We start from the raw sequence: 15,986 nt of genomic DNA on the forward strand, positions 1-15,986 counted from the left end.
CTGTCCCGAGAAAGAGCCGGTCCCGGTGTAGCCTTGTCCGACTTTATTCCTCACAAGGAACAGGAAGCGAAGGAGAGTGGGCGCGGCAGTTCACAGCCATCCCGCTCCCCGGGGCCCTGCCGTGGGGAGGGGTTCTGCGCGGCGCTCCGGGGACCCCCAACCCCGCGAATACACACACACACACACACACTCACACACACACACTCACACACACGGACAAATAAATAACTCGATGGCGCGGCCACCCAGCCGCTCTTCCTGTACTTGGGGCCAGAAGGGCCGCCCTACCCTCCGGGTAAAGGGGCAACGGCGGCCCCTACCGGCCGCGCGCGGCAGCCGCGAGGACCCGGGCGTGCGGAGCGCCCGCCGGAGCAGCGACAGAAAAGCCGAGGACGCCGGGCGGCGCGGCCTCAGCTCAGCACGCAGCGTTCGCGCCGGCCCAGCTGTCGGCTCAGCTTGCGACGTCGCTGCTCCAGGCCGCGCTCCAGGCGTTCGTCCTCCTCCAGGGCGCTGCGACGGGACGGGGGCAAGTGAGCGCTCCTGGGGGGGCGCTCCGGGACCCTCCCCGCTCCCAGCGCGTCCCCGCCGCACTCACATCCGCTCCTTGTGGTCCAGGTCCCGGACCAGCTCGTCGCGCTGGTTCACCAGCGACACGAGCTCCTCCAGCAGGAGCTGCTCCCGGTGCTGCTGAGCCGCCGTTTTCAGCCAGTCTGAGGGCGGAAGAGGCGGGGGTCAGGCGGCCCCGGCCGCTGCCCTGCCCTCGGCCCCAGGCCCCTCGGCCCCTTCTCCCACCTTCGGTGGCCAGCATGGCCCGCAGCTCCCGGCTCAGCAGCTCGAACCTCCTCTCCAAGTCCTGCTCCTCGATGCTGGGGGGGGCAGAGGAGCCAGGTCAGGGGAAAGGGGACGGGAGGGAGGGCCCAGGGCGCCGACCACCCCCGGGCCCCCACCCACCTCACCAGGGCAGAGCTATATCCTGGAGTCTGTCACCTCTTTGTTCCAACTGCTCCCCAACTGCTGGATGTTTATATTGTCTCTTCCCACCCCTACCCCTTTTTTAAAAAATAAAAAACACCCCAGTGGGATTATTTGCATGAACATTACTCATAAAACAAGTATTAAGCTAAAATTATTCTGAAAAGTGATCCAGAATAAACCACCTCCACACGCCGGACTACAAAGGCGTCCGACACCACACAGAAAGCAGCTCAGCTCTCCGGGCCTCAGTTTTCCTAACTGTAAAGGAGCAGGGTCAACTGGGGCACTCAGCCCAGACCTGTCTGCACCACATTTTTCTCTTATTAGTAAAACCAGTGCCAATTTAAGATACACACTTTATACAGGAAATTAGGTACAAAAACAATTAAGATGGCTGAGCAATTTTTCAAAGAGATCTTCACAGAAAGAAGAAAGCAATGAGTTGCTCTAACTGAAGCGGCTAAGCTTCTCCGCTGGGGGTGGGGGGGCCCTGGGTGAGCGGGGGCGGCCCTGGGCCCTGCGGGAGGGGCCGCACTCACAGCAGCTGCAGCTGGTCCTGCCTCCGGATGAGAGCATTCTTCTTGTTGACCAGCGTGAACCACTCCTGGATCAGCACCTCTTCCTGCAGCCTGTTGGCACCTGAACCGGGCCTGGACAGTCACCAGGCCTGCCACCGACCCCAGGAGGGTTGGGGCGGGGGCCTGCTCCCTTATGGCATCCCAGAAGCCGGAGCCGTGAGCCTCCAGCAAGCTGCTTCCCTGCTCAGGGCCTCAACGCACCCAGCTGTAAATGGGAACGATGAACCTGGTCTTGCCTCCTCCCAACTCCTCCCAAGATCAGGAAGGGCTGCGGGAGTGGGCAGATCCGGTGGCATGTGCTAGGGAGCGGATTCTAGATCGATCCCCGGCCCACCTGATTCCATGAGGCCCCTCAGCTGTGTTTCCACCTCGGCTGCCCGCCCGTCTATCTGCCTCTGCTCCTGTTCCAGGGCCTGTAGCTCTGCACACACGTACTGACTTGTGTCCTGGAACCGTTGCTGGGGTCAAAAGGGAGGGTAAGGGAGAGGGGCGTTCAGCCCAGGCCCTGCCTAGGAAGTGCCCACTCGTCAGCTCCTCCCACCTCGGCCCACCTTACCAGCCCAGCCTCCTCTCCTGGGCTTGGGGATGGCTCCTCTGATGGAGTACTCCCACCTGCAGACAGAGACCAGGCTAAAGCACCTCCAACTGACAGCTGCCCCAGGAGGTCCCCAGAGCAGGTTCTAGGAGACACTTGAGCTGAGCTGGGTCACCACCCCTTCAGAACTACTACTCACCAGAGGAGGGCTGCTGTGGGGCTGTGGCTGTGGGTGGGCTGGGGGCAGGGCTGGGGGCAGGGCTGAGGCCATCCTGCGGAGGAAGGAGACAGTGAGGGCTTGGAGGGGTTCCCCAACAACCCTGCTCAGGGGCCAGCCAGAGTCTCACACACAGAGAATGGCCCCCAATTTCACACCCTGCCCACCCCAGCTGCATCTCCAGTGCCGCCTGCACCGCACCCCAACCCTCATCTCCTCTAGGAAGATGCCCCCTCCAAGGAAGGCCATGGCCTTCACTGTACCTGTCCCTGTGCTACTGGGCCAGTCTGCTCCCACTCTCTGAGGCTCACCATCCTCGCTCCTGGGGCCTCACAGGGCTTGGGTGAGAGTCAGGGGTGAAAGGCTGTGAAGGGGCCAGCTGAGGCCTCTCCTTACCCCTCTTGCGTCCCCCCTCCATGGGTCTCCCTCAGGCCACCACCTCTCCCATCACCTAGGGCTGGCATCTCTATCATGGCCAGGACCCCACACAATGACACACAGCTGGCCTGATGTGGCCATCCTGAGCCAGCACCTCCACCTACTTACCAAAAGGGGGCGCTCTCCTGTTATCAATTCCTATGCCTAGAGCCTCTCCCACTTCACATAGAGCTCAGAAGACAGGTTGGCTGAAACTACCAATTTTAGCCTGGAAGGGAGGGGCTGGCCTCTTGATATGCCCTGCCCCTGGCGACTTCCTGGGACTGTCAGACCTGGGGGCCCCCAACTTTCAGCTCAGCTGATGGCCAGGCCCCACTGATGGCTCCTGCTCTGGCCACCTGTCTCGGTCATGGGGCAGGGGAAAGGGGCTGAACCACCCCACTGTCCACCCCACCCTGCAGCTCTCTGAGGCAGCCCTGGACACCTCTTGCTTAGGTGCCATCGTCTCTGTCCTGGATCAGTGGTGCCTTCCTCCCCAGCCGCTACCCATGCCCTGCCTGCTGACTCTACCCTCAAGCCCTTCCTAAAACCTCCACCACTCCTACCTCAGCCCCCAGCCTTGTTGCCAAGGCTTATTGACAGCTCTGGCCTCAACTCCCACTACCCTGAACCCCACCCAGCAGCCACCCTCCAGTACAGTCATGGGCTTTCACTTCCCCAAAGAGCTTTCTCAGCTTCGGAGTCTGCCATACACCAACTTGCTCTTCACGAGCTGGCTCATCTCCACCTCCTCCAGGGTCGGACTCCCACATGGCTTTCTGCCTCCCTCCCTGACCTTCATGCCTCCCGAAGCACCTCCTGAGCCTCAGGCTGGGCAGATGCTCCCTCCATGGCCTCCTGGGCCTTCCCCATCATAGCTCTGACCCTACCCCTCACCCCATCATGGCTATTGGTTACTCATGTTTCCCTGACCAGAGGTTGCCCCTGCAGGCAGGACGGGCCCCAGAGAATGTACTCAGGGTACACTGATGAACCTAATGACACATTATGTCAATAGTAAAACATTCAGCATTAACATTATTAAATAATAGCTAACATGTATTAAGCAGTCATGTTGGGCACTGTACATGTATTGGCTCACTTAATTCTCCCAGAAACCCTGGGAGGCAGAAATGACTACCATACCCACTTTACAGATGAGGAAACGGAGGGTCAGAGAGGAGGCTCAGACAGGACCTGGCCTAGGGCCCAGGGCTGTCTAATCCAAAGGCTTGTTTCCAAGCTTGGCCACCAACTTGCTATTTGCCTCTGGGCTGAACACAGCCACTGGGCCTCTCTCTGTGCTCTTGAATGTCAGGTAGGGAGAAAGCCCAGCCCTGTGCAGCCTGGCTTTGCAGGGCTCCAGAAGGGCATCTGGGGGAAACACAGCTCCATTTTTAACAAGCACCCTGAAGTGGTGCCTACAGGCTACTTTGCAAAGAACTTCCATGCCTTTGCCTCTCATCTTCAGGAAAAAGAGCACAGAAAGGGTAAGTGGCTTTACCAGGGTCACACACCCAGTCAGTAGTGCTGGGCCCAGTAGAGGGCACCATTTAAGAGTTCAGGCTCAGAACCTGCCTTCACACGTCTATCAACTCCCTCTGCCTCTTTGCTCATGTCCTGAGCCTCAATATTCTCACCTGTAAAATGCGATAGTCATTCCTCCCTGGAAGAGGCATTGTGATGAGTCAATGAGGGGTTGTTGGGGCAGGCCAGGCACAGAGCAAGAGCTCAGCCACCAAGGCAGGCAGAGGCAGGACAGTGGAGAAAACCCAACCTCAGCAGCAACTGAGCTTACTTCCGCCAGCCCTGATGGGAATTCTAATACTTCCTCATGTCTGACCCAAATTCCCCTTCTTACACCCTGATGTATGACCTCTCCTCCAGGAAGCCTTGCAGAACTGCACCAAAGGCATACCGCCGTCCTCACGGCATTGCTTCAGCCCCACCCCAGCTTCCAGGGGCCTGGCTTCCTCCCATTCCAGGACTTTGGGAGTGTCCAAGGGTGAGGCCAGGCCCGACATCCTCCCACAGCAAGCATGGGTAACGGGGGATGAGAGCAGCCAATGAGAAGTCCACTCCAGTCCCACCGGTGGAATATCTCCTGTGGGTGGGACAGGGGCTAAAGGGGGTCCTGGCTCAGAAGGACCAGATGCTGGAACGTGGGCCCAGAAGCCTGTAGGATGGAGCCTCTCCTTTAATATTTAAAGAGCCACTGACACATTAACAAGGCTGTGTCCAGAGGCCAACACACAAGCAAGGGCGGCTGTGTCCCTCTGATTCCTGTCAATCACATCTCCTGTGGGTGCCTCTGGGGCCCTCCCTGTCTCTCATCACAGGCTCAGTGCTGTGCCTCTGACCCTGCACCCAAGGCTCCTGCTCCCAGGCCGGCCCCACCACCACCTACGGCCCTGAGAGGAGACGCCTGGCGGTTCCCCGCCCCAGACCTGAGACTTCCTGCTGCCACGTTTTCGCTTGTGCAGATCTTTCCACTTTAGAGCCTCCCCTCCCATTCTTCCCCGGGGAAACCTGCTTGTCTTCTCCGCCTGGCTCAAATGGCTGCTCCTTCCAGAAGCGGTTTATTCCTTCCTTTCCTTAGAACTCAGGAGCCATGCCTGGGCAGCAGGCAGGATGCTGTCAGCGGGCGGACCTCCACTGGGAAGCCCGTGGCCTGGACTTTAGTGACTCTGAGTCCCTCCGCAAACCCCTGCCCTCTCTGGGACCGTCTCCCCTTTAAGATGTGCAGTGACCACGTGACACCCTGGCAGGCTTTGATCTGCAACCTGCAGGGGATGGGAGGACATGGACGCCCAGCACGTTCTCAATCTCTGACCTCCCATTATCACAGAAAAAAAGGAAACTGGTCTCCAGCATCTGGAGTTAAAGACCCAAGTCAGAGGATCTTGGGGTTGGGAGGCCCTGAGGGATCCCACTGAGTATAGAAACTTGGCCGCGAACTTCCAGGGTAGGGACAGCTGCTGGCTGACCCCTGGCCACCTGCAGGGGAAAGGCCCCAGCCCACTTTACAGTTCACAGAGAGTGTCGTACTGAGTGCTGACAACCTGGAGCCTTCTGGGAATTTCCTACTACAGCCCATGATTCCACGAACCGCGGGCTGGGACTTCAAAACCACCAGCATTTACCCAAGGCTGGCAGCAGTGGGCAGGACCCAGTCACCCAGCCACTCCAGGCCTGGTGGGTCTCACTTGACACTTCCCCAGGCACCACTGGCCCTCTGATCAGAAATCGCCTTCCGGAGACCAGCTGAATCCGCACCCCGACTCCAGCTCTGCCCTTAGGGCCTTTCCGGATCCACCCCTTGGCTCCCCAGGACCCCGGTACCACCGGGAGGCACTCACCGCTGCCGGGGCTCCAGCTCCTCCTGATTCGGGGTCCTCTGCCGAGAAGGAGTTGCTGTTCCGCAGCCGGGAGCGCCTCTTCTTTAGCAGGTCTGCGTCCCGCACGTGGGAGAAGGAGCCATGTGCGCGGGGCGGGGGCACCGGCCCCACCTCCCCGTTCACTGACTGCCGCCGCAGCCGTGTGCCGCCCCCAGCGCCCGGGGCTCCGGCCCCATTCACCAGCCCGTCCGCCGGGGGCACCGATGCTCGGGCTCCCGAGCCATCAGCCGGGGTCTCTGCAGAGCGCGCCTCCTGGGTGGCCTCGGCCCCGCAGTCCTTAGAGGCCACCTCGGGGGCGACCCCTTCCGCGGGGCTCGCGGCCTCCTCGGGCGCCTCGGCCCGGTGCTCGCGCAGCCGCTGCGCCAGGCCACTGGCGTCCAGGTCCTGGGGCGGGCTGGACTGGGTGCTGGCCACGCGGTACGTGCCGGCGCCGCCGCAGCCCTCCAGCTGCACCAGCTGCAGCTCCTGCCCGGTGCAGAAGGCGCGGATCTGGCACAGGTACGTCATGACGATCAGCTTGTCGGGCACCGACAGCAGCACCATGTCCGCCGGCTCCAACAGGCGCGCCACGCCCAGGGCGGCGAAGCCATCGAAGGCCTAGGAGAGTGTGCTTGGGGTCAGCCTCGGCGGGTGGCACCCAGCGACACTATGGGCCCGCCCCGGACACCTGCACCCTGCACACCGGGGTTTGCCTAGCAACGCCTTCATCCTCCTATTGGAGGAAATGGAGCAAAAGGGGCCGCGCCGTTACCCAGCAACTGCACTGGAAAGGGTAGTTTTTATTGGAAATACGCTTTAAAAATGCACACACACACTAAACTAAGGAAAACGACAAAAAAGCATAAAAGACCACCAGCCCAGATTCCTCTCCTACAGCCAGACGGACCCCAAAGCTTGGACCTAGGTCTGGCTCTAGACCCTCTTTCCCTCCAGGCATGGTCCCTCCCTACCTCACCTGCTTGTTGTTCTGTTTGATGTTGAGGGGGTCGAGGGAAGCGTAGTCTCTGTGGGGAGAGGTCTGGTCAGAGGCTGGGTGCAGACTGCCCTCCTGGCAAGTTCCCCGATTCAGTCCCACCCCCTCTAGCAGCTCACATCTTGTCTGGATAGAATCGGTGCAGGATGGCACAGAAGGCCAAACCATTGCGCCAGGATGTAGTGAAGTTGGTGACTCGGATGCCACGGTAGCCAGCGGTGACCTCCTGGCACCACTCCAGTAGGGACTGGCTGGAGCTGACCAGGGAAGGCAGTGCCTGGGGACACAGGGATGAGGTCAGGAATGTGAACATGGGCCCTCTGCCCCTCAGGCATAAAACAGCCCCAGCTCTGGGTTTGGAGGAGTCACCAGAGACCACTGGCCAGAGCCTTGGAGCCAAGCAAAAGGGTTTTCAGCTCTTGGGTCATCTACCAAAGTCAACTAAAAGATGAGTGGCCCCAGGCACGATCAGAGGACACTGACAGCCATGCGTCAAGGTCAGCCCAGAACGCAGCTTAGGGGTGTCCCGCTCCATGCAGCCCAGGGCAGACAGGGTGGGGAAGCCAGGACATCCTGAGGGGAAGGGGTGAGGGGGCTCCTTGAAGCCGAGCCCCTGTCCCACCCCACCCCTGTCAACCGGGTGGGTCCATGCAGAGCTGCTGTTAGCTCAGCCCAGATTAGTGGGAAGCAGAAGACTGAGCCCTGGGCAGCCCTCATCCCTACCTGGCTGCCCGGCAGCCTGCTGTCCTCTTCAGGCTCCTCTGGGGAAGAGGCCCCCGAGGGCTTGGGCACCCCAGCCCCTGCCCCACTGGCCACCTGCGCCTCAGTCAGGCTGGCCTCGGCTTCTTTCCCCTTCACGGTTCCCAAGACCCCGGCCTCTGCTTCCTGGGCCTCAAAAATACCACATTGACTCTCTGGGAGACCTAAAACCTCCATCTCTGCTTCATGGGCCCCCCAAACCCCAGGCTTGGCCTCTGAAATCTCCAGAGTCCCAGCTTTAACCTCCTGGACCCTCAAAACTGAAGTCTCTGCCTCTGTTCCCTGGGACCCTAAAACTCCATGCTTAGTAACTGGGGCCTGTAAAGCCTCAAATATAAGCCCAGTCTCTGCCTCCAGGACCCCCGAAACCTTAGCCTTCTCAGCCTCCAAAATTGTAGTTTCTGTCTGTTGAGTCCCCAGTCCCTCAGTCTCTGCCATTCCAACCTTTGGCCCTGAGACCTCTGAATGCCCCACCTCTGGCTCCTGGATCCTTGCTACCTCAGTCTGTACCCCTGGGACCTTTGAACCCCCAGCTGCCATCTCCTGGCTCCCCAATATCTCAGCTTCTGCTGTCTCATTCTCTATCCCTGGGACCCCTGAACACCCAGCTGCTATCTCCTGGGTCCCCAATATCTCAGCTTTTGCAGGTTCAGTCACTATCCCTGGGACCCCTGGACCTCCAGCTGTTTTCTCCTGGGTCCCCAATATCTCAGCTTTTGCAGGTTCAGTCACTATCCCTGGGACTCCTGGACCCCCCACCTCTGTTTCTTGGACCCCAGCTATCTCAGATCCTACCTCTGAGACCCTTGAACCCTCAGCTGTTTTTTCCTGGATCTCCAATATCTCAGCTTCTGCTGTCTCAGCCTCTATCCCTGGGACCCCTGAATCTCCAACTGTTTCCTCCTGGGTCCCCAATATCTCAGCTTCTGCTGTCTCAGACTTCAACCCTGGAACCTCAGAACCCCCTAACTCTGTTTCCTGGGTCCCTGACATCTCAGATTTTATCGCTAAGACCCTTGAACCCCCTACCTCTATCTCATGGGTCCCCAATAGCTCAGTCTCTGCCCTCCCAGCCTCTATTGCTGGCACCTCCAAACCTCCCACTTCTGTCTCCTGGGCCCCCAACATTACAGGTTCTGCTATCTCAGCTTCTATCCTCAGTACCCCTGTGTCCCTTCTTACCTCCTGGGCCCCCAATATCTCAGTCTCTGCCATCCTAGTCTTTGTCTCCGGAACTCCAGCCTTTGTGTTCTGGGTCTCCCGTTCCTCAGACTCTGCCAGCCCAGCAGCTTCTGATTCCAGGAACCCTGACCTCAATGCCTCTGTCTCGTGGGCCTCACATATTTCAGCTTCTGCTTTCTCAGTCTCTGTCTTTGGGGACCCTGATCCCTCTGCTTCTGTCTCCTGGATCCCCCAAACTTCTGACTCTGCCACTCCCATCTCTGTTCCCAGGACCCTCAAGTCCCTAGTTTCTGCCTCCCCGACCCCCAGATCCCTAGACATCGCCTCCTGGTCAGCTGCGGGCAGAGCTTCCTGGTGCCTGCTCACTTGGGGCCTGGCGCTTGCTGCTCCAACAGAGGGGCCCTGCCCCGGGCCTGGCGCCCTAACACCAGGGGCCCCACGCCTCACCTCTGTACCCTCTCTCTCCTGGCCTGCAGCAGCCCCGGCCCCCTGGGAGTCACAGAAGTGCCCAGAGTGCCCTGCAGGCTCTGCTGGGGCTGAGCTCCGCATAGGAGCCTCGTCCCCGAGCCTGACCCCTGTCCTCCCTTGGGAGCCCCTCGGCGGAGCCTCAGGAGTCCCCTGGAACCTTGCCTCAGATATCACCCCTGTAGCCTCTGGTCCCTTGGTGTCCACATGTCTCACCTTTGACCTATGCTCAGCATCCACTTGAGTAACTTCTGAACTTTCTTCAGCCTCCCCCACTCTGACCTCTGACCTCTTACTGTTCACTCCTCTGACTCCTGACGCCTGCTCAGTGTCCACCCCACTGGCCTCTGGCCTGTCCCCAATGGTGCCTTCCTCAACCTTGGCTTTCTGCCCTCCCAAAGAGTTTCTGTAGCCTCTGTCCTCAATGCCTGGGTGTGGCCTGGCTCCCTGGGCCTCGGTTCCTTCCTGAGGGCTTGCCTGGGCCTGGGTCTCCCCAGCAGAACCCACTGCTGCTGGGGTAGCCCCTGAGGCTTTGGGGGCCTCATCCTTCCCTTGGGGAACTGAGGGCCAGGGGACATCAGAGCCTTTCCGGAGCCGAGGGGCCGGGATGGGGGCCAAATCCTGGCCTGAGTGTCTGGAGAACCTGAGGAGAGAGCAGGAGGCGGCGTTGGGGAGTCGTTTGACAGCTCACCCACTCTCAGCCCCAACCCCCACCCTTCAGATTGCTGGGGCACTGGAAGGGCAGGCTGGTAGGGGGAGTGCAGCTTCCTAACAGTGGGCAGGGGTGGGGCTGGTTCCAAAGCTCACCTTGTCTCCAGTGGGGCTCCGGGGGACCTTGGGGCTTCGGGCCCCACCTGGCCCCCCGCTACAGTAGCTGGTTCTGAGCCCTGGCCCCGGGAGGCCCTGCCTGGGGGTGCAGGGGCACTCACAGGGGCTGGGCTGGCCTCCTCAGCACTAGCAGGGCTGGCAGCTGGGGAAGAAGGAGAGGGTGGGCGCTGAGGCCTGGGCCCTGTGACTGGAGGTCCGGTCCCCACCCAACCTGGCCTGGGCCTCACCTGCCTGCTGGGGCCGAGTTACTGGGCCCTCGTCTTCCTCCTCACAAAGTGTCTTCAGCTCCCGGGAGGGATCTGGAGGAGGGTTTGCGGGGACAAGGTCAACCCTGCAGGGCAGAGCCCTGAAGGTCTGACCCCTCCCTCCAACCAGGGCGCTGGGCCTACCTGGGAACCGCCCTGGCCTCAGGGCACCGGCCCGGCCTGGGAGAAGAGTCAGGCCCCCGAATGCAGAGAAAAAGAGAGAGAAAACCACAAGGACAGACCGAATAAAAGCCTTAAGAAGCTGAAGGGAGGGAGGAGGAAACTACTGACCGCGCACGGGGTGGTGACCGGACCGCACTGCGGCCCCTCTGAGCTCTTTTGGTGCCGCTGCCGTGGCGCAGGGCTAGGGGCCCGGGGAGGCCCTGGGAAAGCACCCTGGGGGACTCGGCCATGGCCGCAGGGCAGGCTGGGGCTGCCAGGGCAATAGTGAGCTCCCACCACGGGGCACGCACAAGCCGGCCCTGCCCCCAGCACGGCAAGGGGCTTCTACAGCACCTCCCCCACCTCCTCCCTAGGTCCTGGGGGTCTCAGTCCATGGCAGGCTGTGAGCCCACCTGGCTGGGGGGCACGAGCCCGTGCCTCAGAGGCCCCCGGACCGTTAGTCTCCTCCTCGTCACTCTCAGCAAAGTCGTCCAAGTTGCCCACGTCACTAGGCTTCACGCTCATAAGGCTCGCGAGGCTCTGCATGTCATCGTCCCTGGGGGAGGTCAGACGTCAGGGGTGAGGGCTGGGGTCCGAGGTGGCAGGCCAGGGCCGAGGAGGGCAGATGGGCACTCACGTGGCTCGGCCTTCCCGCAGCAGCACCCCCGAGAGGGTGAGGCTCAGCTCCGCGTGCACCACCTTCACTGACTTGGCCTTCATCCGCAGCCGCAGTGGGACCTGGGCAGGCACGGGCCCTGCGTGGCGGGCCAGGTCCACCTCAGCCGAGGCCAGCACCTTCCGCTGCCCCTTGGACTCCTGTGGACAGTGGGGGGGGGGGGGGTCAGAGTGAGAAAAGGAGCATCGGTGTTGCCCCAGAGTCTCCCAGACCCCAGACACGCCCCCCCCCGCCCCGGTCACTCACATTCTCAATAACAAACGTCCACTCTTTGGCCTCATACTGGTCCACATGGGGGTCCTGGGAAACGGGGCACTGGTGAGTACAGGGGCTGCTGGGTAGGGGCAGTGCAGGGACAGTGCTGGCTCAGGACGTGTTTGGCTGGGTCCTTCACATGTGCCACATGCCGGTCCCTCCTGCCTGGGATGCTCCCCAGCTTCTCCTGATCCCAGCTGTCTCTCTTACTGCGTGCGGCAGGTAAATGCGACCTGCCCTGAGGAGCCCTCCAGGCCACTCATGCTGAGTAAGGGTCTCACTGCTCTGTTCTTTCCTATTGGGATTGACAACCCACCGGGGTACCGCTGTGGTTTCCCAGGGCTCTAACCGCCAGCTCAGTCCCTTCTGTGTGGAGGGCTAGAGACTCACCCGGTACAGGGTCACGGAGATGTCCACATTCTCAGGTACCATCCACACCACGGTGCCCCGGTATGGGTTCTGGATGCCAGGCTGCCAGCTGTGGGCCTACAATGCGTAGTCTGAGTCCTCCCCTCAATCTTAACTCTCCCCCTCCCTCTTTGCCCTTGTCTCCAATCTTGACCACATCTTTCTCTCCATTCTGTGGGTTCTGATCTGAACCTGACTCCGTGACCCTATTAGCCCTCACCCGCTTTACCCACACCCCCTCACTGGCCCCACCCCAGTTACTATCTCACTGACCTTGGAGCAGATGCGTCGGTTCCGCCGGGTCCACACCACCACCAACTTATCAGGTTGCCTGGTAGGGTGGAGGAGAGGGGACTACTCAGCCAGGCTGCCCAGCCTCTCCATCTCCAGGGTCTTCCCTCTGCCCAATACCCCCTCCCCCAGGAGAGGGAATGGAGAGCCCCTTATCTGGGGCCACAGGGAGCAGGGTGGGGCTTGCTGAGGCAGGGTGGGGCCAGAGCAAAAGGGCAAAGGCCCAGTGTGGGTCAGCAGGGATTATGAAGACAGGGGAAGAGACAGACCGAGAGATACAGGGAAACACAGCAAGGACCCTGCGAGAGACTCAGACCAAGGTAGAAGTCCATTCACTCACAACTATTTGTGGAGTGCATACTATATACTCAGTCTAGTTTGGGGGCAGAGTAGAGCAAAGCAGAGGAAAGAGCCTTCTGGGGCTGAGGACAACCAAAGTGGGAAGCAAGAGCCAATCAAGAAGAAAAAGAACTTAATAAGCTGACTTCAGGGAGATGGGAGAGAGCCGCTAGGGTCTCTCTGAGGTTGGGCGTGGGAGCAGAGGCACGAGTCAGGGAGGGGTGGGCTGTGTGAGGGGCTGGAGGAGGGCTCCAGGCAGGAGGAATGGTAAGTGCAAGGTCCAAGGTTGGGGGGAGTCCTGGGATCAGAGTGGGGGGCAGAGTATGAGAGGTGGTCAGGGAGGCAGATGCTCTCCGAGGGCCTTCCAAGCCCAGCTCTTTGCTGGGCCCAGGGCGCGGGGAGTCAGCCTCTGAAATCTGAGGCACTGGACTAGCTTTGCAGGGGACCCTGATTCCCATGAGGGGCACCAAGCAAGACTCCCAGGTTACATCTAAGCTGAGCAGCGTATGTCAGGGCAAGACTCAGAAGAAAGGCAGAGAGGAGAGGAGAGAGACGATTCAATAGGAGGTCTCCTGTATAGGGCTCCGTCCCAGACACGGAGCTGACACAGGGCTAGTCCTTGGAGGCCGAGAGTCACTTTGGGTTAGAGGGTCCAACTGCTGCCCAGGAGGGTGGGTATGATTGAGGGCAGCAAAGAGCCCTCCCTGCCTTACCCAGTCCCATGCCAGGACACTTGGGTTCACCCAGTTCACTGCCCCTTGGAGTCTGAGCCAAGATAAATGGCTCTCCTGTCAGCCCCTGAGGACGCTGAGACCAGAGAGATTGGGGGCCAGGCATGGTCACACAGCTGACCCTAGAGACCTCTGTCCTGGAGCCAAGCTCCTTCCCCAGCCCCAAACTGCAGGCGATGGCTGAGCAACGGTATCCATGAGGCCTTCCCAGAAAGGGGAAGTGGGCAGGGGTGCCTAGTGGGGTGGAGCCTGGCCCAGTAACCTGACTCAGGCTTGGCACGCCCTCCTGGGGAGCTCCGACCCAGGCAGGGGCAGCTTCTTAACCTGGGCTCCAGGCTTAGAAGTCCCGGAGGCCCTGACTGCCTCCTGTGACTCACGTGCGTTGACATTGCCCACACCCTTGGCCTGTTCTCTGGGACCATGCCCAGCGTCCTCTGACCTTACCCAGGATGCTGGGATAGAAGGTGGAAGCCAGAGGCCAGAGTTCAAGGACCAGCCCTGTGCTGTGTTACCCCAGGCAGCTCCTGTCCTCTCTGGGCCTTACCTAAAGGACTGAATGGCCCTCTGGCTGACCCAGTCAAGACCAGAAATATGACAGTTACCCAAGGGACCCCAGCCTCCTTTCACCCCCTTCCTTTGGACCCCAAGGTCCCTTCCTGCCCCAGCAGCCCTTTCTCCTGGGAGCCTAAATTTAGCCCCGCCTGACGGGTAAGATCCCCACAGCTGTGCCCTAATCCAGCCAAGGGAAGCTGACACCAGTGAGCACATATATTTAGGGTGTGACGCAGGGGCCTAGGCAGCTGCGGTGGGGACATGTGAATGAGGTGCCCCTGGAACCTTTGGTAGTCCAGGCCAGGACCTGCACCGCCCCCATGTCGCCCCCCATTCCACCTTGCCCTCTCCAAGCCCTCTCTTCCCAGACCCACAACTTCTTAGGCCCTCAGGCCTACTTAAGCCACTCCCGTCTCTCTCCTCATCCCTCCCAGTGCTCAGTTTCCCCTTTTAAGGACATTGTGGAGATGAATCCAGCCTCCCGGAGCCCAGTCTGGCTGCAGGAGGGGGCGGGGGTCCTCTGACCAACAAGCAGGTAGGGGAGGAGGGAGGCGCAGCATCTTTGTTCTGCGCTGGACTAAGATCCATGAAGGTGTCTGCCCCAGCCTGGCTACCCGCACACCTCAAGACTCGCTCCTTTTCCTTACACCACCCTGAATCATCCCTCTGGCCAAAAACAGGAGGCCTCCCTTCCCACAAGCCCTGAGCACAGCTGAGGGAAGTGTGGGCACAGACAAATTCTCAGGCCCGGAAGTCCGGACCTCACTCCCCCAAAGCTCCCACAACCCCCAACTCTAGGGGGGTTTCACAAGCTGCAAGGACCGTTCTGTGTCTCTGTGCCTGGGATGTCAGGGCCCAAGCTCGGATAGGGGTCACTTTAGCCACTAGGCTGGGGACAGGGTTTCTTTCAGTTCCAAGGGCCGGATGGGGTCTCAGCCAGTCTGGGGGTCCCCAAGGCCTCTTTTCACTCACCATTTCTTGGTGCACTCCACCACCAGCTCGTGGTAACAGGCCACAAACTGGAACTTGGCGGCGCGCTTGCCCACGCGCTGCAGGCGCTTCCACACCGAGGTCATGGCCCCCTCCGCCCCGTTGCTCCGCTGCTCCTCAGACTCGGGGCTCCGGCTGGCCCGCTAGCCCCGCCCAAGTCCCCATGGCCTCCCTGGCCCCCAGCCCTGCTGCCCGCCCCGTCTGTGCGATGCTGTCCCAGGCTCGGACCCGGGGCCGCTGTCCCCGCTGCCGCCTTCGGGGCCTGCCGGGTGGTCTGGCTGAGTCGTTGGGGTCGCCTGGGGCGAGTCGGGTCGCTGGGGCACTGAGCAGGGAGCGCGCTGTTTCCTGGAGCCGCACCCCCGTCGGAAGGCGGGCGGGGCTCCAGCGGGCGCAGGGCGGGGCAGCCGGGCTTCCGGGGCCTTTCGCCCAGACCGCGGAGCGGAGCGACGCTGGGACCACAGCGCCGGCTCGTTGAGCCCTGGGGCGGCAGTGTGGACACGTTTGCGGGGGAGGAGGCAACCGGCAACTTGGGGCCACCCTCGCGAGCGCTGCCGGGGCCGCCTCCTATCCTGCCTGCGGCCCCATTTCACAGTCTGGGAAACAGATACCCAGAAAAGGGAAGGGACTTGCTCAGGGTCACAGTGCGAGTGAGAGCCAGAGCCAAATATCTTCAACACCGGGGTGGCAGCCTCCCGCTTACTACCCACTCTTTACCCAAAGCAGGAGGGAGCAGAGTCAAGCACCAACCTGGGTGCCTCTACCTGTGGGTAGCACCCCATTTGCCAGTCTCAGAAGCTGACTCCTCAGCTGTCAAGTGGGAAGATACTCCCAACATGCCATTGGAGGTTCAAATCCTGACTTCCAACAAGTGCCTCTCTCTGTCAAATAGGGATAATTACAGTTCTGCCTTTTACAGGGTAATTGAGAGGATGAAACCTTGAAATTTTTATTTGTACTTAGAAATCTTACATTTAGTACGGAGCCTGGTTGATTTTGCAAGGTCTCATTAA

The 15,986-nt window shown here is 60.6% G+C and overlaps 1 protein-coding gene across 8 annotated transcripts; it reads right to left on the reverse strand.

Moving 5' to 3' along the window:
• Positions 1 to 351: 351 nt before the first annotated feature.
• EHBP1L1 (EH domain binding protein 1 like 1) lies at positions 352 to 15,356 on the reverse strand. Of its 8 annotated transcripts, XM_090258507.1 has the most exons (21): positions 14,959 to 15,355; positions 12,347 to 12,404; positions 12,056 to 12,151; positions 11,657 to 11,710; positions 11,372 to 11,550; positions 11,148 to 11,290; positions 10,717 to 10,752; positions 10,555 to 10,626; positions 10,307 to 10,469; positions 9,977 to 10,142; positions 7,817 to 7,978; positions 7,213 to 7,370; positions 7,076 to 7,124; positions 6,082 to 6,717; positions 2,288 to 2,360; positions 2,110 to 2,165; positions 1,888 to 2,011; positions 1,515 to 1,614; positions 793 to 866; positions 596 to 710; positions 352 to 510 (listed from the first exon to the last, which is right to left on the reverse strand). In XM_090258507.1, the coding sequence occupies exons 1-21, from the start codon at positions 15,060 to 15,062 to the stop codon at positions 411 to 413; spliced, it is 2,718 nt and encodes a 905-aa protein (XP_090114633.1). In that variant the 5' UTR covers positions 15,063 to 15,355; the 3' UTR covers positions 352 to 410. The 8 variants fall into 8 exon arrangements, with proteins under 8 accessions (XP_090114633.1, XP_090114618.1, XP_090114638.1 ...); XM_090258492.1 differs by having other exon boundaries at positions 7,817 to 10,142; positions 14,959 to 15,356; XM_090258512.1 differs by lacking the exon at positions 7,817 to 7,978.
• Positions 15,357 to 15,986: the final 630 nt, after the last annotated feature.

Source organism: Furipterus horrens, unplaced genomic scaffold (genome assembly GCF_987537825.1).
Source record: "Furipterus horrens unplaced genomic scaffold, mFurHor1.1.pri manual_scaffold_2, whole genome shotgun sequence".
Taxonomy (NCBI): Eukaryota; Metazoa; Chordata; class Mammalia; order Chiroptera; family Furipteridae; genus Furipterus; species Furipterus horrens.